Source organism: Gossypium arboreum, chromosome 9 (assembly GCF_025698485.1).
Source record: "Gossypium arboreum isolate Shixiya-1 chromosome 9, ASM2569848v2, whole genome shotgun sequence".
Classification (NCBI taxonomy): domain Eukaryota; kingdom Viridiplantae; phylum Streptophyta; class Magnoliopsida; order Malvales; family Malvaceae; genus Gossypium; species Gossypium arboreum.
Window position 1 is genome coordinate 89,314,041 of NC_069078.1, and position 22,052 is coordinate 89,336,092.

Consider the following 22,052-nt stretch of genomic DNA (forward strand, 5'->3'; position numbering starts at 1 on the left):
AATCACAAGTTTCTTGACTGGATTTCAGACTGAACCAGAACTAATACTTCAGTTAACGGAACTTCCAATTAATCAGAATCTTATTGAAGTTTATCAGATCATTCCAATTTCCACATCATATTGTAGTAACCATATCATCCAGAATCCTTCTTCAATCAACAGTAATTCGAGTAATTTTCCAGAAACACTTCAGAATTTTCTCGCACTATTGTCACTAATTTAAACTTTAACTTGAACACTTTAATATCCAATACATACGCAAGGTAAATACCATGACCCCTTTCCAGCATATCTCTGTGTTGGTATGTTCAATAACACAATAAATAGATCATTCAATCTTCTCTAGTTCAAAACAAAATATTTCATCATCCTAACTTCGCAGTATAATATACTTCTACTTATAATTTACCATAGCATCATGCAGAATTAACCATTTCGTTCTCAAAATCACATCAAACAATAATAACATCAAATCGATCAGAAAACAGTACCTTAGTATCATTATCAGATAGTTCATGCAGATTCTATCAATCAATAAATACTGACCTGGAAATTTGATACTTCAACCAAAAATTCAGCTAACTCAACAGGCAAATCTTTAATGGATGTTGTAATGACATCCGACAGAGAAATATCTTCTTTTATACGATTAACATATGCCGTGGCTGATGTTCATGCTCCAGATTTTTCAGTGAAGTCCTTTATCACACTTCGACTATCACCCATATTTCAGGAGTTACAGAGTAATCTGCCTCTGATAGCTGTGTTACTCAGTCTTGAATTCTGAATAATATCTTTTCAACTTTCCTCGAGCAATCACTAAAATAATAAAAAGAAGAATCATGTCTAACACATATTCCATTCCTTATTCTATATTATTCAGCTTCTGTCTTCATTTAAACCATCTTCAAACCATTTGTATCATACGGTTTCTATCGGAATACACCCTCTACTATACTTATTCAATCAAACAAATTCCCTTCATACACAGTTACGATCATATGATCCTGTTTAAGCTTCAAGAATTTCAGATATTTCGATCAAGAAATCTCCAATCGATGTATATATCTTTCGAACTCATCTCGAAAATTTCTAAATAACCCTTTCTGAATCACAACAGAAATCAATATTTTCCACCGCTGGCAATCTGAATCTTTTTAACAAAAATATCATACCTTTCTAACATTTAATCGTTGAACAGAATAATTCATTTACAATCCCGATAATATTCTCTAACTAGATTTCAGTTCTTTCAAAATCATTTTCAACTTTAATTCTCAATTCATCCACACTATATTTACAAAGTATTAGCAACAGATAACTTACCCGTTTAGACAAACTCCGTACCTTGAAGCACTTCGGGAACCGATTGAGAAACAGGAGGGGTAGATGTCGTAGCAGATACAATTTCTTCTATTCATCATGCAAAGATTAGTTATAATTCTAAACAGTTATATATTATCTATTTCTCTATTATTTCATCAGTCAACATTCAATAATTAATTACTTATTGAGTTAATACTCAATATTACCGATTCAGTTTTCATTTAATTCACCAAACTATTCATCTCTAGTATATAATTCGTAATCAATACCATCGATATGTTCATCTAACATTTCAACTATAAAACAGCACCAAACAAATATATCAGCATCCGATCCCGACTCAATTTCGACTCAATCATGGCATGTACCTCCAGAATCTTTTCAGTACTTGACTTAATCCTAGAATCAGCTAAACCCGGTTAGCTCTAATACCATTAAATGTAACGTCTCCTAACTCTATACCGTCGCTGGAATAGGGTTACAAGACATTACCGGTCGATCTGACCCAATTAGGTTATTAATTAAAATAAATATTCACTCTCACCTAGTTTTAAGATGTCGTTCCATTAATGGGCCCTCATGATCCAATATGAGCATAAATTCAATTTGGAACTAATTTAGAATCACTCGATTTTTTTTATAAATTTCAAAATTCATACTATATCTGTTGCCAACCATAATTTACTTATTTCATCAATACTTTTACAACCTAAATGACTCTCATTAAGCATCCTAGGTACATGCCATTATCAATACTCAACATACTTTATTTCTACTCAATTTTAACCAAACTTAGACATAATTATCAATTTTCATCATAAAACCATAATTTCGAAATTCTTTCAATTTAGTCCTTAAAGCATAAAACTTATGAATCACTTTACAATTCAATCCTTATTTCATTTCTAACTTGAATTTCTATCAATTTAGCCTTTAATTCATCATTTTACTCAACATGAACAATATTTATAAATCTAATAACTTTCAAAATATCAACTTAATTTCATCAAAACTTTGTTCTAAAGCTTTTAAAACATCAAAATTAAGTAAAAATGGCTAAATTGACATACCTATTAAAGTTTAAAGCTTCAAAACCTTGATTTTCCCTTTTCTCCATTTCTTTCTTTCTTTTCTTTCTTTTCTTTCTTTCTCCCCTGTTCTTCTCTGTTTCAAAAGGTTAAAAATTAATATATGTGTATTAATAAATTTACACATGTATAAATAATAAATATTATAATAGTTTAATAATAAAATAAAGAAAATGAAATAAAAGAAATGAAAAAGAAAAACAAAGCAAACGAAACAGAAACAGAGAAGAATAGGGGAGAAAGAAAGAAAGAAAGGAAGAAAAGGGAAAATTAAGGTTTTGAAGCTTTAAACTTTAATAGGTATGTCAATTTAGCCCTTTTTACTTAATTTTGATGTTTTAAAAGCTTTAGAACAAAGTTTTGATGAAATTAAGTTGATATTTTGAAAGTTATTAGATTTATAAATATTGTTCATGTTGAGTAAAACGATGAATTAAAGGCTAAATTGATAGAAATTCAAGTTAGAAATTAAATAAGGATTGAATTGTAAAGTAATTCATAAGTTTTATGCTTTAAGGACTAAATTGAAAGAATTTTGAAATTAAGGTTTTATGATGAAAAATTGATAATTATGTCTAAGTTTGGTTAAAAATTGAGTAGAAATAAAGTATGTTGAGTATTGATAATGGCATGTACCTAGGATGTTTAATGAGAGTCATTTAGGTTGTAAAAGTATTGATGAAATAAGTAAATTATGGTTGGCAACGGTATATAGTATGAATTTTGAAATTTATAAAAAAAAAATTTGTAGTGATTCTAAATTAGTTCCAAATTGAATTTACTGTTCATATTGGATCGCGAGGGCCCATTAATGGGACGACATCTTAAAACTAGGGTGAGAGTGAATATTTATTTTAATTAATAACCGGAATTAGGCTGTACTGACTGGTAATGTCATGTAACCCTGTTCCAGCACGGTATAGGGTTAGGGGACGTTACATATGAAATTATCATAAATGTAAAAAGGAGTAAGAGAAATGGAAGTTCAGCTCTAAACATTAACTGTTGGGAAGAAACCGAATAACCGAAACAAAGCGAAAGCACAACCGGTGTTCTTTCTCACCCTATAACTCCTGTCAAAAATTATGGCAAGCACAATAGCACAAAATATATTCTCTAGCAACCTTAATCAACCACAAATCGACTAATGCAACCACAACAAAAATAAATAGAGACATCGATATTTTTACGTGGAAAACCCCTCTAAATTAAGGGTAAAAACCACGGGACTTTAGAGTCCAATCAAGAGCTCCACTATCATCAAATGTTTGACTACAAGATCACAATATCAAGCCTACAACAAGATCACAATATCAAGCCTACAACAAGCATTCAACTTCAACAAGGCTAACAATATGTAATCTTTAGCAAAAGAGAGAACATCACCAAAAATGCAGCTGCTGAAAAACGGGTATTTCCGATGCTACAAGACTCAAATGAAAAATCCGACCGTACAAAGTCAAGAACACCTTATCATCTAGCTGCTGTCCAAAAATCAGCTCAATCGAACCACGGATGAACCTTCGATCGAAGAGTTGATCACTGCTGCACCAAACTTGAAAAACTGATTTTTCTCTTCTCTCTTTTTCTCCAACGAGCTTCAATCTCACTCTCTTTCTCTGGATGAAATTGAGAATTTTTCTCTCTTAAGAATGCTGCCCACTCCCACGTAAAAGCTCCCCCAAAAATGGATTTTGACAAAACCAAAAAGAAGGCAAAACATTGTGGCAAAAAATATGGGTTCCTCACATAGTGGGACCCATACCCAACAAATCTCCACCTCCAACTATATGGGCAATGCCTCCATGCCGGAGGTCAAACAACATGCTTCAAACTTTCCTCTTGGTAAGCCCTTTGTCAACATATCAACACCATTATCATTAGTGTGTATCTTCTCAAGCTCTAATAGCTTAGCTTCAAGAACATCTCGTATCCAATGGTACTTGACATCAGTATGCTTAGATCTAGCATGAAAAGTTGAGTTATTACCAAGATGAATAGCACTCTGGCTATCACAATACAGGACATACTTCTCCTTAGTAAAACCAAGCTCATGCACAAACTTCTTCATCCAAAGCATCTTCTTACACGCTTCGGTTGCTGCAATGAACTCTGATTCAGTGGTGGACAATGCAACACACTTTTGCAGTCTTGATTGCCATGCCACAGCTCCCCCTGCATAAGTGATTAAATAACCTGAAGTCGATCTCCTCGAGTCAATGTCTCCGGCCATGTCTGAATCTGTATACCCAACAAGAACAGGTTTCTCATTGCCGAAACAAAGTTTCATGTTGGAAGTGCCACGAAGATATCTCATAATCCACTTCACTGCATTCCAATGCTCTCTGCCTGGATTAGAAAGAAACCGACTAACTGTACCAACAGCATAAGCCAAGTCTGGTCTCGTGCAAACCATTGCGTACATCAAACTACCCACGGCTAAAGAGTAAGGAATTTTCTGCATCTCTTCCTTCTCCTTTTCTGTGGAAGGACTATGCTTGACACTCAATCTAAAGTGCATAGCAAATGGAGTATTCACCGCTTTAGCTTTGTCCATACTAAACCTTTGAAGTACTTTCTCAATGTACCTCTCTTGTGATAACTATAATTTCTTAGCCTTTCTATCACGTATCAATCTTATGCCAAGAATTTGCTTTGCTGGCCCCAAATCCTTCATTGCAAAGGATTTACTCAACTTTTGTTTCAACTTCTCAATTCTAGAAGCATTCTGACCAACAATAAGCATATCATCAACATAGAGCAAAAGAATAATAAAATCATCACCAGAGAATCTCTTAACAAATACACAATGATCAGAAGTAGTCTTCTTGTAGCCTTGCTCCCCCATAACAGACTCAAACTTCTTGTACCATTGCCTTGGAGCTTGCTTCAAACCATACAAGCTTTTCTTCAATCTGCACATATAATCCTCTTTCCCTTGTGCAACAAAACCCTCTGGCTGCTCCATGTAAATCTCTTCTTCCAAGTCACCATGAAGAAAAGTAGTTTTCACATCCATTTGTTCAACCTCTAAGTCATAACAAGCTGCCAAACTCAGTATAGTTCTGATAGAGGACATCTTCACAACCGGATAAAATATTTCTTCAAAATCAACCCCCTTTTTCTGAGTATAACCCTTGACGACCAATCTAGCTTTGTATCGTGGAGATGAAGACTTCTCTTCTTACTTCAACCTGTAAACCCACCAATTCTTCAAAGCTCTTTTGCCCTTAGGCAGTTTCACCAATTCAAAGGTATGGTTCTCATGCAAAGATTGAAGTTCGTCTTTCATCCCTTCAACCCACTGATCTTTGCATCACTCTCCATAGCCTCTTTATAACATTCAGGTTCTCCCCCGTCAGTCAAAAGAACATATTCATCAGGAGAATACCTGACAAAAGATCGTCGATCTCTAGAAGACCTTCGAAGTCGAACTGCTGGTGGAGCTATAGGTGTTTGTTGTTGATCATTCAGAACATCATCCATGGGAGTATCAAAGTCACCTATAGTCTGATGGTCACTACTAACATCACCATGCACATCATCCTGGATAGGATCTGGTGAAGAGTCTAGAGGAACCGGATTCACATCGATCAAGTCACCACTACCTTGTGAATCCACTTTCTCCGTCTTATCAATGTTATCAATGGACTGATCTTCAATGAAGACAACATCTCTGCTTCTCACGAGTTTCTTCTGAACTGGATCATAGAGTCTATAACCAAACTCACCATCTAGACCATAACCAATAAAAATGCATTGTCGAGCCTTGGCATCCAACTTGGATCTTTCATCCTTTGGAACATGAACAAATGCTTTACAACCGAACACACGTAGGTGATCATATGCCACGTCTTTACCAAACCAAACTCTATCTGGCACATCACCTTTCAAAGGAACACTAGGAGACAGATTTATCACATGTGTCACTGTATTCAAAGCTTCAGCCCAAAACGATCTTGGCAACTTTGCATCTGACAATAAACATCTGACTCTCTCAATCAATGTTCGGTTCATTCTTTCAGCTAACCCATTTAACTGTGGAGTCTTTGGTGGTGTTTTCTGATGTCTGATTCCCTGTCGCAGACAATACTCATGAAACGACCCTGTGTACTCGCCACCATTATTAGTACGAATGCACTTCAACTTCTTCCCTGTTTCTCTTTCAACTGATGCTTGAAACTGTTTAAACACCTCAAAGGCTTGATTTTTAGACCTCAAAGGCTTGATTTTTAGAGTAAACCCATAGCTTTCTTGAACAATCATCAATGAAAGTTACAAAGTAAAGTGCACCACCATGTGATCTTACTTTTATCAGACCACAAATATCTGAATGGACCAACTCTAGTAACTCTGATTTTCTATGAGGAGAATGGCTTCTAAATGAAACTCTTATCTGTTTTCCTGCTAGACAATGAGCATAATTCTTCAGTGTAGCATTCTTCAAACCCGAAAGTTGATTCTTCTTCGCTAAACAGTTAAGCCCCTTCTCACTCATGTGACTGAGTCGTTTATGCCACAACTCAGTTGAGTTGTCATTCACTGTCACATTCACCGTCTCTCGAGAAGTTAAAGCTTGCATCAAGTACAAATTTGAGCTCTTCTTTCCTCGAGCCACAACCAAGGAGCCTTTAGTCAGCTTCCACTGCCCTTCATTGAAGGTGTTACAGAATCCCTCATCATCAAGCTTTCCTGCAGAAATCAAATTCAAACGGATATCAGGTGCATGTCTGACATCCTTAAGAGTTAACTTTGTTCCATTGTTACTCACCAAGCTAACATCTCCCATACCAATAACCGAAACCAAACCGTCATTACCCATCTTCAATACCCCAAAATCACCAGGAGTATAATATGTGAAGAATTCCTTCCTCGACGTGACATGAAGTGATGCACCAGTATCAATCACCCAACTAGTCTCGTCGCATGCTAGGTTGACCAATTTCTCATCACAAATAACTAATAGATCTTCACGAGCAACAGGAGCAACACGCTCGGATTTTTCATCGTCATTCCGATCGTGTTTATCACCACCACCTTTGTTCTCTTTCTTCCACTTGAAGTAATATTTCTTGATATGACCTTTCTTACCACAATGATGACACTCAAGATTCTTGTATCTCGATCTTGACTTGCTTCGGCTTTTATCTCTACCCTTTCCATCTTTGTCTCTGTTTTTCCCCCTGCTCTCGATAACCAACACATCGGACTGTGATGTAGAACCCTGAGATCTTCTTCTAACCTCTTCATTCAACACACCACTCTTAGCCAAATCCAAAGTAATAATACCTCGTAAGGAGATTAATGAGCGAGACCGAAAGGTCTCCCAAGAGTCTGGTAGAGTAGCAAGCAACCAAAGTTCTAAAATCCCGTCATCAAATTTGACACCCATACCAAGCAACTGATTCATCACACTCTGAAATTCACTAACATGGTCAGCTATAGACATTCCTTCTTTATATTTCAGCGCCATCATTTTCTTCAGTAAAAACAACTTGTTATTGCCCGACCTCGAAGCATACAAGCTTTCAAGCTTCTCCCACAATGTTCGAGCATGTGTCTCCTGATCAATGTGGTTGTAAACATTTTCTTCAACAAATTGCCGAATAAAGGCACACACTTGTTGATGCTCAAATTCCCATTCTTCATCACTTTTTGAATCGGGTTTTTGAGTAGTAAAGACCGAAAGATGCAAAGCCTTCAAAAACAACAAGTCCTTCATTTTATTCCGTCAAAGTTGATAATTTGTGCCATTCAACATAATCATCTTGCTCGTATTAATTTCCATAATTATCTGACACAATAACCAAGCTCTGATACCAATTTGTTGGGAAAAAATCGAACAACCGAAACAAAGCGAAAGCACAACCGGTGTTCTTTCTCACCCTATAACTCCTATAAAAAATTATGGCAAGCACAATAGCACAAAATATGTTCTCTAGCAACGTTAATCAACCAAAAATCGACTAATGCAACCACAAAAAAAATAAATAGATACACCGATATTTTTACGTGGAAAACCCCTCTAAATTAAAGGTAAAAACCATTGGACTTTAGAGTCCGATAAAGAGCTCCACTATCATCAAATGTTAGACTACAAGATCACAATATCAAGCCTACAACAAGATCACAATATCAAGCCTACAACAAGATCACAATATCAAGCCTACGACAAGCATTCAACTTCAACAAGGCTAACAATATGTAATCTTTAGCAAAAGAGAGAAAAATGGGAGAACATCACCAAAAATGCAGCTGCTGAAAAACGGGTATTTCCGATGCTACAAGACTCGGATGAAAAATCCGACCGTACAAAGTCAAAAACACCTTATCGTCTAGCTGCTGTCCAAAAATCAGCTCAATTGAACCACAGATGAACCTTCGATCGAAGAGTTGATCACTGCTGCACCAAACTTGAAAAACTGATTTTTCTCTTCTCTCTTTTTCTCCAACGAGCTTCAATCTCACTCTCTTTCTCTGGATGAAATTGAGAATTTTTCTCTCTTAAGAATGCTGCCCACTCCCACGTAAAAGCCCCCCAGAAAAATGGCTTTTGACAAAACTAAAAAGAAGGTAAAACATTGTGGCAGAAAATATGGATTCCTCACATAGTGGGACCCATACCTAACATTAACAACAGACTAAATTTAGAATTTAATATTTTTATTTTTATTAAATTTAATCCTTTTACCTTTTATAAAGAATTAAATAAAAAATTAATTTTAATTACCAACCATTTAAAGAAGGTCTTTGGTTAAAACATAACAACAATATACATGTACTTCATAATATTTATTTTATTTTTAAGATTATTTATTAACATAACATATAGAATAAATAATGACATGTAGATAAAAATTAATTAAAAAAATAAAAGCGACTTTGGTGTAAAATTATATATTTACAAGTAGGGTAGAGAGGGCAAATATGTGAGTGTGAGGGCATTAGCTGTTATTTGTCACCAAACCAAATATCCTTTCTTTTGTATGGAAGCAGCATATAATTTAAGAAATTGAAAAAGTAGTATGAGTTTGTCGGCAATGCAGAGCTACAATGATTAGACAATTATACCATCTATCATCTATGAATATATATTAGATGGACTCATCATATTTCAAACTTAATAAATATACAGTTTCCATTAACAAGTAAAAACAACACCAATTTTTTAATTATTGACAAACATCTTTTAACAATACATCACCATTTCACACTTTGTTTTTCTTCTCTCTAAGCTTGTATAAATATAATACTAACCTCATAAATATATATTCGAGTAATTATAAAATAAAATAAAATAAATATAAAATACAAACGAATTAAAAACAATAGAAATTTGAATTAAAACTAACTCATCAAACTAAAATCTATATATAAAATAGCACATAATAAAATTCAAATCTAAATACTCAACCTTTTATGCATTTAAAATTGTACTAACTTTCGCCAAATAAAGTATTATCAACCATTCTTTCTTCTAGAGCTTTTAGTAATATTTCCTTTCTTTTCTATTTTGCAACATTTTCTTGTGAGATTAATAGTAATGTGAAAATTTGTTTTCGATATCAAAGTCAGATACATCTCTGGGAGATCACATAAAGTGAATCTTACTACCATTAACCGCCGCTAGCAACGATTACAACCTCTTGCAAATGGATGTGAAGAATGCATTTTTGCTTGAAGAGTTGGATCACGAGATCTACATAAACTAGTTGATGGGCTTCTAGAGTCAAGGTCATCTTGATTATGTATGTAAGTTGCAGAAAACAATTTATGGATTAAAGCACACATCGAGAGCTCAGTATAGTAAAATTGTTGAATTTCTTACTTTCAATATTTAGCCGATAAAAAAAATTATTAAAATTTGTTTGACAAGTTTAGGTTTTGGAGGAGAATGGAGCCAAATGTTAAAATATGAATGGAAGATGCAACAATGTAAAGGCATTTTCTGACAAGTTTAGCATTGTTTTTAAGAAGCACTCTTACGACAAAAAGTATCGCTAAACAAAATACTTATTAAATTTTTCAAAGTACTTTTGGCACAAAAAATATTTTGCAAAACTATTTTTTTAACCAAGAGCAAAAGTAGAAAATTTTAATTTTTACGCAATTCAAGAATAAAAGTTGGTTATAGAAATATTTAGATTTTAGGTAATATCTAGTTTAATAGAAAGAAACAAAAGCCAAATTGGATTGGTTTACTACGTTAAAACGTTACTTAATTAACATCATTTCAACTTGATTCATTGCAAGTTGCTTAACCAACATGTCCCTCGACATTGCAACATGGCTAACCTTTTCCCTTTAGTTTTATTCCATATTTGTTTGATTTGTTGTAAGGGAAACACCAGGTATAGCAAATTGACCGATACAATCGTGGGTATGGTCCTTTTAAACACACTACTGGAATATATTCTGTCACCACCATGCCCATGTGGAACAGTTGGCCTTGCTTATAAAACCATAATCAATGTAGGCGTGAAACTGCTAGTTTTGCAGGCACCTGGAATCTTTTTTTCTTTTTGTCAATGGCTATAAATTTAGCCTTTCTCGATGCTTATTCTTAAGTTTGAGGAAGAGGGGTCTTGTATCGAGATTAAAGAGTCTTGTTGGGTAGCCAAGGATGACTTGCCTATATCCAAACAAGGATTTTGTGGAGAAGGAAGGTCAGTTTCATCTCTCTTGAGACTCCCACTTCACTTGCACGTAATTATAGTCCTTCTAATGCTTAGTGGCCAGTCACCTTTGGCTATCCTGACTGCCTCTTATCTTTCATACTTGACCAACATCTCTTCCATGCATAAAAGATCTTAAATGTACCTATCCACCATTGGAAAAGCTATCGAGTTTCAGGTGCACAAACTACTTAAAGCACTCGTGCACCTTTTTTAGGTTAAAATAGAATGGCAAAAACCATATCTGCAATAAGAAACTTACTGATGTGTGGCCTCTCTCCTCTGATTCAATCAGTGCGGGTCGATATTAAGGCACAGAAACTTACTGACACCTTAAACGGATGGCTTACGGGATTTTAGGCCATAGAAAACTCTAATATCTTATGCATATTGAACAGAAGGTACTGAATGATAACAGCTTAACATACAAGAAATTTTCAACAATGGGAACCGTGCTTGAGGTGAGTAGCAGTATTTGTTTACTTGCCAACTAAATATTTACATAACCATGATGAGAAAGTGCAATTAAGGCAAACAGAAATTCAAACATGTTTTTTTTTTTTTTCATCCTAAAACACAATTTGCATGGTACGAGGAAAGTTCTAGAGGACTAGGTATATGCTCCAACTCCTCATTTTCCGTGTGGACACCTGTATCGAGCACATATTCGGACATTGTTATGGAGGGTATGGTTCTCCAACTATATGGAAAAACATAGAAAAGAAAATTGAGCATACTCATGTCGGATACATACCCGTACCCAACATTCACACCCGAATCTGAGTAATTTAAAGTACTTGAGATATAAATGCATATAAAGTAGTATGGAAATGCCGAAGGAGCACAGAAGTGTAGAAATGAAATGCGAAGATGTCTATAGCCAGTCCATAGTAAATTCACAATAAAAACAAGAAACAACTACTTAAATCCAGACAAACATCCCTCGAGCGATTGCGTCCTTGTTTAATTTCGAGCTCGAATAAGAATATGCGATGATAATCAACATAGAAAGAGCATTTCTAGTATCTAATTGTAAAAACACATTCCATTTCATTAATCAAGAAGAATGAGAAAACCATAAGCAAAACGGTTGAAATTGTCTGATATTGTTAATCACTTTCCTTATAACCAAAACAAAAGCTTATATTCTTTCACTGTTTTCCATTTAAGTTCTCAATCAACAACAGTTAGCTTAGTACTACCTTAACAAAAGCACAAAAACTACCTATTGATTTGATTCGCCTATTTTTCTACAACAAAAAAAGGAAGTTGAACATAAGGCTGAAGCTCTTACATTGCCATGGCTGATCAAATTCTCCTTCCAAAAATCCATTTTGAAATATGTTAGGAAAAACCTTCACCAAGCTTCTGGATTGCGCAAAACATTTTCCTTCTTGAACCCACTGCATTTATTCCCATATCTTTCAAATCTTCCAATGTCAACAATGGCAAAACCTCATCATCCACTTCATGGATCTCGAAAATAGGGGCGTACCTTCCTAAACCCAAACTGTTTAACCATATCCTAACCCCATCTTCCTCACACGGCCTTATGTCGGAATCGGATAAGTCCGCCCGATCCGAAACCCTTGTACGAATTGGCCTCCTTTGATAAAGAAGTTCCCTTTCATTGGCCATGTTATCCAAAGAATGAACTGGACTGTGCTCTTTCATGGGACTTTCCGAGTTCTCCATGTCGAAATCATCGTTATCTTGATCACCACTATATCTATCATCTGTTTCTAAATTGTTGTTGTTAGTAGTGTTGGTACTGTTGCCGTTGATTATGACGTTTCCGCCGCTGAAATCGTCGAGTTTGGGGACCCAATTCGAGCGGACCCGTTTAGTGGCGGAGCCCCGTTTGTTGAAATCTTTGACCCTCCAGCTAGCAATTGCAACACCATCCAAATTGGTGTTGTTGTGGTCAGCTTCAGTTTCATCATCGTCAGTGGTGAGATTGGTTAGGGCGCGAGTCTTGAATGACTTAGAAGTGACAGCGGCGGTGGAGTGGGGTTGGTGTTTCCATGGCTTGGTGGCGGCAGAAGAGGAGGAGGGCCTTCGGAGATGAGAATCGTGGGGTTGGTCACCGCCAATATCGCCTAAACGTACGCTGGGACGTCTCTGGCGTTTGGGTCCAACGGTGTCGGATGAAGCCACGACTAGGGGTGCTACGACGCCATTTAACTGGGCATCTGATGGCTGTATATCCGCCATGGGTTTGTTTTTATCAGATAAAAAGGAGGAGTTTTGGGCTCTGCAGTTTGGGTGGAGAGAGAGAAATAAAGTGGTGAAGTGAAGAGAGTGAATGGCGGATGTTGCGTTAGCGACGCGTGTCCCTCTGGTCTTTTCTTAGAAGAACCGACCAAAGTCTTCTCAACTTTGCTTCTTTGATTATCCTCCTCGTCTCTCAAATTTGTAATTAAGTGAAGTTTGAGTGACTGTTGGTTGTAGCTGTTGGTATAATCCAATTTAAATTTTGTTTTGTTATTTACTTTATTTATCTGTTCATTATCTTGCATTCTCTTGCCAAAATAAAAGTCGGTAAAATTCTACTAGATTTCAATAGTAAAGTTCTTCCTTTAAGATAATGGTAGCTTTTCAACAACAAAACATTTCTTAAACCTTACGTAATCTATTAAATCCCTCCCTACAACCCATCAAGGACACAGGATGTGAGACAAGAATGTCCTGTCAGCCGAGTAGCAAAAGCTAGGTGTTTTCAGTAGCCGTATGATCTGTTGGTAGAGTGTTGAACCCTTAGTTCCAATAACTAGGAATCAAGGTGAAGCTTTTGTTGACCTGATCAATCTTCAATGCAACGTGGTATGAATATATATATTCATCTTTCGTTGCCTCTCAAGAAGCATGATTGCTTGACTTTGATACAACATGCCTCAAAAAACTGAAACATTATGACAATTGATAAGAGACAAACTCAGGTATGAAAACGAAAACAGAAAAAATGGATTTTGATATGTACAATGCTTTTACAAAATCAGATCCTGGGTTTAATATCTCTGCTTCGCATATAGGTTAAAAATTGTGTCGGTAATTCAGCCAAAAGCGCTTGAACAATAGATACTTCACCACCTGCAATGGAAAACGATAGTTATAACCTAACTACAACTCATTTCCCAAGCATTTTAATTCTTCTTCTTATTTTTTTTGCATAGTACCATTGGAATGAGTAGACGACTAACCTTGTACATCCCTAAATGGAACAAATTGAACAATATCACGTGAAGCAACACGTCCGGTCGAGCTTTCAAGTCTTTCCCCTTTGTCTGCATCTAAAATCTGTAAAATAGGTTTAGTAATTTGATAACTCAATTGAGTCTTCTAGTCAAGTACCCGCCATTAATGAAGCAATCCTTCTCACTCAAATGGATATAAAAATCTTTTAAGTAGTAAGTACCTCCATTTCTTTGAAGTCTGCTCCTCCAACTCCAACAATGAGGATCGACAGTGGGAGATCTGATGCTTTTACCAGTGCATCTTTGGTTTCTTGGAGATCGGTCACAACTCCATCCTAGACAACATTAACAAGTATGAGACGCAGTGGAAAATTTAGCAACCATTTTCTAATAAAGAATGAATGTCAGCTACGGATACCATTTACATACAAGTTCCCAAAAGAAATCCCTTTCTTCCCTACATCTTACCGTGATAATCAACAAAACAAAGTACTTTTGAGCTTCATCTGCAAGAGATTGGCTGGCAATTAGTGCAGCTTTGTTAATCACATGTCCAAATAGTGTTGGTCCTGCAAGTGAAACATTGAAAAGGGCGCTTGTATAGGCCATCATAATGCCTCGGATTCCTTCAACCTGGGAGAGAATGCATAATTGGTTAATATTTTGGACACAGAGAGTAAAAGACGAGCAAAAGATGCACTGAAAATATATTTGTGACTGCAACTACTTACCTTACAGTAGTTATTGCTTCCATTCAAGTTGAAACAATGAGAAACTGGACCATCAATGGGCCGTGCTCCAAATCCCCATGCAGGAAAACACTTGTCTGTATCATAGAACTGCAATACTTCTCCAACCTCATAGATTGCCTGGTTGAAAAGATGCACTCACATATTGTTGGGTCCCCAAAAAAGGAAAAAAGGAAAAATTTATGGAGAACTTTCAATTCTTACTTTCTGGTATGCATTCTGCCGTCCAGATGGATCAATGTAATGCAAGGAATCAGGAAGACGGGGATTTCCATTTGAAGCTGATAGACCAGAATTAAAAGTTGAAATGTGCATAACCTATGGCACTTTTGGGAAGCAGCATGTGCAGCATGATATCTTCAACATATATCCATACAACTAACAGTTTCAAATTTATAAAACCAAATCCTATGGCCATATTTTAGGTATTCATCCTATAAAATCTTTTAAAAGTACAGGGAGAAGGGAACATCAAGAAACAAGAAGAGATGATAGCAGTAATGATCTTCGTGCTCTTAAAAATTGTTTGTTCAATTCACAACTATATTTTTAATCCAAAAAGTTCACCATAGGCCAGATTTATATTCATACTGGCTTACTTGTGTTACTATTTACTATACTGAATATCTTCCTTAAGTTCACAATTTTTCAGAACCTGTTCTACATTGGTTAAAATTTTAAGGAAATCAATTTGTCTTCCCAGCAAAGCAGAGAATATTATCAGAGGAGTTTAACTGCGAGCCCAATTGTAAATTTGGTGTTAAGGGACTAATAAAGCAATATATGGTGTATAGGGACCTTTGATCATGATAATGCTGATTCTGAAAGGCTTGGGTTGCAAATTTGCTAAAGGTACAAAGACCACTAATAAAAATTTGAATGGACATTTCTAAAGTAAGAACACGCATGTCACTTTTCCAACCGAACAGTAATACAAAAAACTTGCAATAAATACACAAAACACAATGGAAAAGGCCATAAATAAGAGCTTTGAAATTCTGAATATAAATATGGTGAAAATATCCATGTTGCAAGATGCTATGAAACGAAAAGGGAGTATCCAAGTGCATGGCATCTTGATGTACCCAAGATGACTAAAGGGGAAATAATGATTATGCTTTGTGCGTCCAAGCAGACTTAATCTTTTAACATAAAAGATTGACATATAACTCAAATGCAAATGAGAAATAAGACCAGCACAAACAAAAAGAATTCCATATACGACATAGCTGACTACCTGACTTGATGCTTTGACCTCCTAAAAGTTAATTGAAAGAAAGTAATAAGGTCCATAAGAAAATTTTGTCTATGGTACTAGTAAACCGGATAGTACCTGTAAAATCAATAGCCACCATAAAGTTAAGTTCAAATCCCCCAGCCAGGTAATCCAGGAAGGTATGTTGGATAGTCTCAGAGAATTTTTCCACGAAAAGCTTGCTTTTTAATATCTGCAAAAAGGTTGGCAAATACCAAAATAAAGCCTAGTAAATGAAAATTGCATTATTCAATTAATTCCAGTTCATATAGTTATACCTTGTTCTCGCAATCATGCCCAACCAGAGTTGGCAAAAATAAATTTTCTCCTTCCCTTCCAGAATGAATCTTTTCCAAATCTGCTAGTGACTTCTGGACTTTTCTGATTAAACCCAAGAAAGGAAGATAAATCAGCAAGTTTCCAACGGGATAAGGAAAAAGGAAAATAGGATCTACAATTACCCAATCAGATCATGCTTCCCATTGCTATTGAAGTTAAAGCACTCTATCACTAATGGACTATCCTGCATGTTTATTAGAAAACAAAATTCATAAGACGAGCAAGAAACAACAACAAAAAGGCTAACATATTAATAGATGCTCAACATCAAACATGAAAACATCTGCTCATGACACATGAATGTTTATATAGCTGATTGAATTGAGAGACAGCCCAGTAGAAATAACCAAATGCAACTATAAAAGAACTAAATGAACAAACTGATTGAAAGGAAAATCGTTGATCTCTCACAAGGCCTGAAAAGGCCAACATTAGACCAAATTAGCAGCGGCATGTAACAAAGTACAGATATAGTAGTTTTTGTCAAAAAGTACTACAAAAACGTTCTATACCTTGCTTCCTACTTGTTGAATATTCAAAAATACTGGCTTCCATGTTGGGTTATGATCATTCTTTAAGATTTCAGTTTTACATACAGGAATCGAAATCCCACTCTCCACAAGTTTTGATATTACCAAAAAGGGGTCCTGCAAAATAAGTCCAGAAGTGCACCAAATGATAACTAATATTCCTGATAAAATATAACAAAAAGAAAGTAAACTTGAAATCAGCGGTGCATACGCATTTTGAGAAGAGATCCTTAGATTCCAAATCTAAACAACTTAACATCATCTCTGCTGTAGTCCTTGAGCTAAAGCATTCCTCAGCATGCACAGTAAGTTTTCCATGGTGTTGGGAATGGGTTGATGAGACAGATTCAACTCTACGTACAAGATCCAAGGTTAAAGACCTGTTTGGTTTGGTTACAATCTGAAGGCATAAAAACAATTTTTTGATGAGTAAAAACTTAGAAATTTAACAAAACGAAGTAAAGCAAAACAGCATGTGGCAACCCCTAGGTTTTATTTTAAAACTATGTGTTTTGCAATTAAACTAAGCATTCTAGCTCAACTACAATATAATACATCCTTGCAGTGAAATAGTTAGCAAGGACAGGAACTAGAAAAGGAAAGATATAATTAGAAGATACTAATGCTATACCTCTGATAATGCACAACTTGCCTCACCAAGAGATTGCTGCTCCTCCAGCTTAAGCATCTGCACAGAATTGAGTACATATAAAATATTTCATGCTTATATGTTATATCACGTGAATGATTTGAGGAGGAACTTATGTATATTTCCAATAACAGAAGTGGAATCAAGCATGCTAATAAAATATGACTTCTAAGAAAACAAATCCTAAACAACTAAAACAAAGACTAATATTTATCACAAAAATAGTATACATATTTCCTCCAAGTTTTTCAGTGTGTAAACTTAAAATGTATATCACAAACACAGTATACATATTTTCTGAGTTTTTCAGTGTGTAAACTTAACTATTTAAAATGAGTGGAAGATTGGAAAGGAGGAACAAGAAAAGGCAGCATTACTCGAATATACCTTTACTTCAATATTGAGAAACTGAGTGTCAACATCAAAGACATGAAACCTGTGATCAAGTGTGATCCAACAAAGTAAATTTCAATGAAACAAATGAAACCATCATTTCGCAGACCAAAAAAAAAATGGATAGGAACTATAGAACTTACAGTAAGGTTTGGACAACCTCAAAATGATAAGCAATTGTGTACTTTTTGATCCATGTAGGATTCAATGAATTGAGAACTACTTCAGTACGAAATACTTCTATAACTGCTCCATCTCTTTCTTTAATATAAACCACCAGCATCGGGTCACTCTAAAGCAAACAAATCTTATGTATCAGGCTAAGTTTTCTGAAACAAAAATACGGTTCTTATGATTAACAAGTTAAGGATGGCAGCAAAGTACCTAAAATGATTAATTGATACAACAACTGCAATTGAAAATGTTGTAAGAGCGGACTGAGCGTTCAAACTAAAGCTAAGCATAAGCTTACTTTTCATTTATTATAGATTTTCAAATCTGTCCCTATCTCAGAAATTTTTCTTGAAATATCATCATATGAACAAAAGGGGCAATAAAAGTGATGGTAGTAATCCTAGAGCTAGTGAGATGATTTTTGTATTCATTAAGATCATATCCCAAGGATTTTAAGAGACATTTCTTGATCAATTTGGATATGGGATTAGTTAAAGAGTTCTTTAAGTACTTTGCATCATGTGAGTGCGTCAAATATTTCTTACTTGAAGCATGGCTTTAATTATAACTTTGGTCAAACTACTACTGTTATGACCAATCACGCAAGAACGCATCGTACTTCTTCTCAACAAATATGAGCTAGCATCTTTTTATTGATTTTATTAAATGCAAATATTAACTTATCTATATGGCATCTAAGTTTCAATTCAAAGAAAAAGGTTTACAAAGGCTTTCTCCATACAGAGTGCCTTCTGAACTTGAACTCCCTAATTTTAACTTCCCAATTCCACTTGTTTAAAGGCATAATTAAGTCACCCCACACCAGAAAACCCTCCACAAACTCTAATGCCAGCTATCAAACTAATGCAAACAAAGGCTACCCCTTAAGAGCAGAACTTCCATAAGCTTGAATCAATTGTTCACGATAATTCAATTTGAACAGCAAAGTACAAGTATGGTATTGGAAAATTACAACATTGAATTTGATGACTACATTGCTTGTAGAGCGAATAAGCTGGGGTCTATCTTTCCAGCATATTCATACACGAACATACCTTGGAGAATACATCCCGGTCTCGCAAATTTGTAGCAGAAAATGATAACTGCAAAAAAAAAAAAAAATCACACTTAAGAGCCAATGCCACGGCAAATAGTTTGCAACAAAAGAACAAAGTAAAAAGAAGAATTTTCACAAATATAGATAAAGCGTAATAGACGCCAGCTTATCTAGTCAACACTGATCAAAACCAGAGACTCCAAATCTAAATAGTGATTTAAACCTAGAAATTTCTATTCTCTAAATTTGAAAAAAATGGTCAAATTAAGCCGTAAAAGAAGCAGCGTTAAACAGATTAGTGAATCATCAACTCTGCTTGGTAACAAAGCAAATTCGAACGTTCATTACAAGCTAAAACTAGGCAATTTGCTTAGTATCACTAAAAAAAAAAAAAAACCTCGATCTGAGAGAGGATGCCGTGGATGTCACGAGATTTTAAGTACATGTCGGCAGCGTCGATTTGGTTGCCAGTGATGGCGGCGGTGCCACCAACAGCTGCCATCCTGCCGCCGACGTCGGAGCAGCAATTTCCCATCTATAACTGTATTCACGAGCTGTTTTTTCAACTTCGACAAATCATAAACAATATATATGCATGAGCTCAAAAAATAAGGAAAAATTAATTATAAAGAAATTGAAGTAAAGAAAGAGAGAGGACAGAGTCTTCGATATTTATTAAAAAAATGGAAATAGTGGAGACTAAAATCGAGCTCTCAAGTTGTTCAGGCCAGAAAAAAAAAAAGAAAACTTTCAAGTTGTTGACTACTTTTTTTTTTTCTACAACTAGCTAAAGGCGCGTTTTGGGTCGTTATACAACTTTATCTTATTTCTATCTATGAAGCCCTTTTTAAAAAAATATATATTATAAATTAAATTATGTGAAACTAGGTTCATTAAATTTTATATTATTTTATTCATTGATGAATAAAATGTTGAATTCAAATCGAGTCAAAATATAAATTTAAAAAATTTCAACCAAATATAGATTTAAATCAAATTTTAACTAAAAAATGTATAAAAGAAATTAACAATTAAAATTTTATCCGATCTCGTTTACTAGCGTTATTTTATAAATCTTTTTGTTGAAAATGTGAATAACTAACTTAAATTAAAAATTATTACAATTAAAAATCTATTGCTGCATTAATATTTCACTAAGACCGTTGATTAAAATGCTTTTTTAAATCAATTTTTTCTAAAAAATATTTTATTGAAGATTAGAGAAAGGGTGGGGGTCCAGTTTACAAACAATCAAATTAACTTTAGTTACTTGATGGACGTAAGGCATGATGGTATTTATTTAAAGATTAAAATAATATTATAATAATGTCTTCTTTCTTTTAATTTAATGGTCCCCACTTGTTTTATAAAAGTAATAATTATTTTATTCAAAGAAATGGAAACATTACCATGATAAGCAACTAAACAAATAAAACTTCACATTTCACCCAAAAGTTTTCGATAATCTCTTTGAATTTGAGCAAAATCCTTTTCGGCTCAAAATAGTATTTGTAAAAATTTAATTATTAAATCGTAGCATAATAATATATTTTTATTTTTTAAACTTAAACAAATCAGACGGATTAATCAAATCTAGATTAATAACTCAACTTCCGTTTAAATAAAGAGGTTGAATTATATATGGTGAGGGGTCAAATAGTGATCCAAAAAATTCTTAAATCCCTTACCCCGAGCCTATTTTACTACTCTTAAAAATATTCGCAGATTAATGTTTTAATTTACATATAAATATAAGCTAGTCCCAGCTAATTTCAACCTATCAAATCAGATGAATAATTCGATCTTTAATCAGACACTCTAATCAGACACTCAACTCGGTTTCCTTATAAGAAAAAAGAGTTTATTGAAGAGCAGCTGAAAAGGACAATTCATACATGGCAGGCAAGTCGTGAAACAGAAAGAATTGTCGACAATGGCCGGACCCCACAAAAGGCAGAATTAGTCACCTGTCGGCGGCTTTGTTCACCGCTAAACTCCTAAAAGCAAAGCATAATTAGTATACCACACCCCATACCCATGTAATTGGCAAAGGCCTCTCTTCTTTTCTGTTTATATATATATATATATTATGTTCATCAGGACGGTATATCAAATCATAAATTAACTAGGCATTGATAATGGACAACTAAACAAATGATTTTTTTTATGACCCCACTGACTTTACATATAGCATATTATAAATAGATTTTTAATATCTAGTGATACTGTTTAATATCTCTAATATGTAAAGAGGTCTTGGATATCATGAAAGTGAAGACAATGAGCGACAGATTAAGGAAACCCCATCATGGAGTTTTATGGTGCACAATTATGGAATCGAAGAGCCGTCTTCTTAGCGAATCATAGAGATCCAAGCCAAGAGTAGTGGAAATCAAGTACTAGTACCTTCATTTAGTCTAAAAGAGGCATTCCATGGTAGCCATTTCCAAACAGATTATATCTCATGTTTGATTTTCTATAAACAATAAATTTCATTAAGTCAACAAAGCAATAAGGTCTAGATGTCAACCACTAGAAGTAGAGATGGTGGAAGGTGGGGTAGGGGAGAGTGGATGTAGATGCAGACATGCAAATAGATCATTTATGTATTTTGTTGCATTAA

The 22,052-nt window shown here is 34.8% G+C and overlaps 2 protein-coding genes across 4 annotated transcripts; both read right to left on the bottom strand.

Moving 5' to 3' along the window:
• Nucleotides 1-11,443: 11,443 nt before the first annotated feature.
• Nucleotides 11,444-13,535, bottom strand: LOC108456791 (uncharacterized). The gene is made up of 2 exons (XM_017755461.2): nt 12,384-13,535; nt 11,444-11,739 (listed from the first exon to the last, which is right to left on the bottom strand). Exon 1 carries the CDS (start codon nt 13,301-13,303, stop codon nt 12,434-12,436), a length of 870 nt encoding a protein of 289 aa, XP_017610950.1. The 5' UTR covers nt 13,304-13,535; the 3' UTR covers nt 11,444-11,739; nt 12,384-12,433.
• Nucleotides 13,536-13,646: 111 nt separating this feature from the next.
• Nucleotides 13,647-20,257, bottom strand: LOC108456788 (protein BONZAI 2-like). 3 transcript variants are annotated; one of them, XM_017755457.2, is made up of 17 exons: nt 19,827-20,257; nt 19,428-19,475; nt 18,342-18,490; nt 18,193-18,241; nt 17,788-17,844; nt 17,368-17,556; nt 17,139-17,273; nt 16,749-16,810; nt 16,566-16,668; nt 16,366-16,480; nt 15,237-15,313; nt 15,015-15,152; nt 14,752-14,916; nt 14,505-14,618; nt 14,290-14,386; nt 14,081-14,179; nt 13,647-13,991 (listed from the first exon to the last, which is right to left on the bottom strand). In XM_017755457.2, the coding sequence occupies exons 1-16, from the start codon at nt 19,962-19,964 to the stop codon at nt 14,085-14,087; spliced, it is 1,731 nt and encodes a 576-aa protein (XP_017610946.1). In that variant the 5' UTR covers nt 19,965-20,257; the 3' UTR covers nt 13,647-13,991; nt 14,081-14,084. The 3 variants fall into 3 exon arrangements, with proteins under 3 accessions (XP_017610946.1, XP_017610945.1, XP_017610947.1); XM_017755456.2 differs by having other exon boundaries at nt 14,070-14,179; XM_017755458.2 differs by having other exon boundaries at nt 14,070-14,179; nt 18,342-18,527; nt 19,827-19,914.
• Between the last annotated feature and the right edge of the window lie 1,795 nt (nt 20,258-22,052).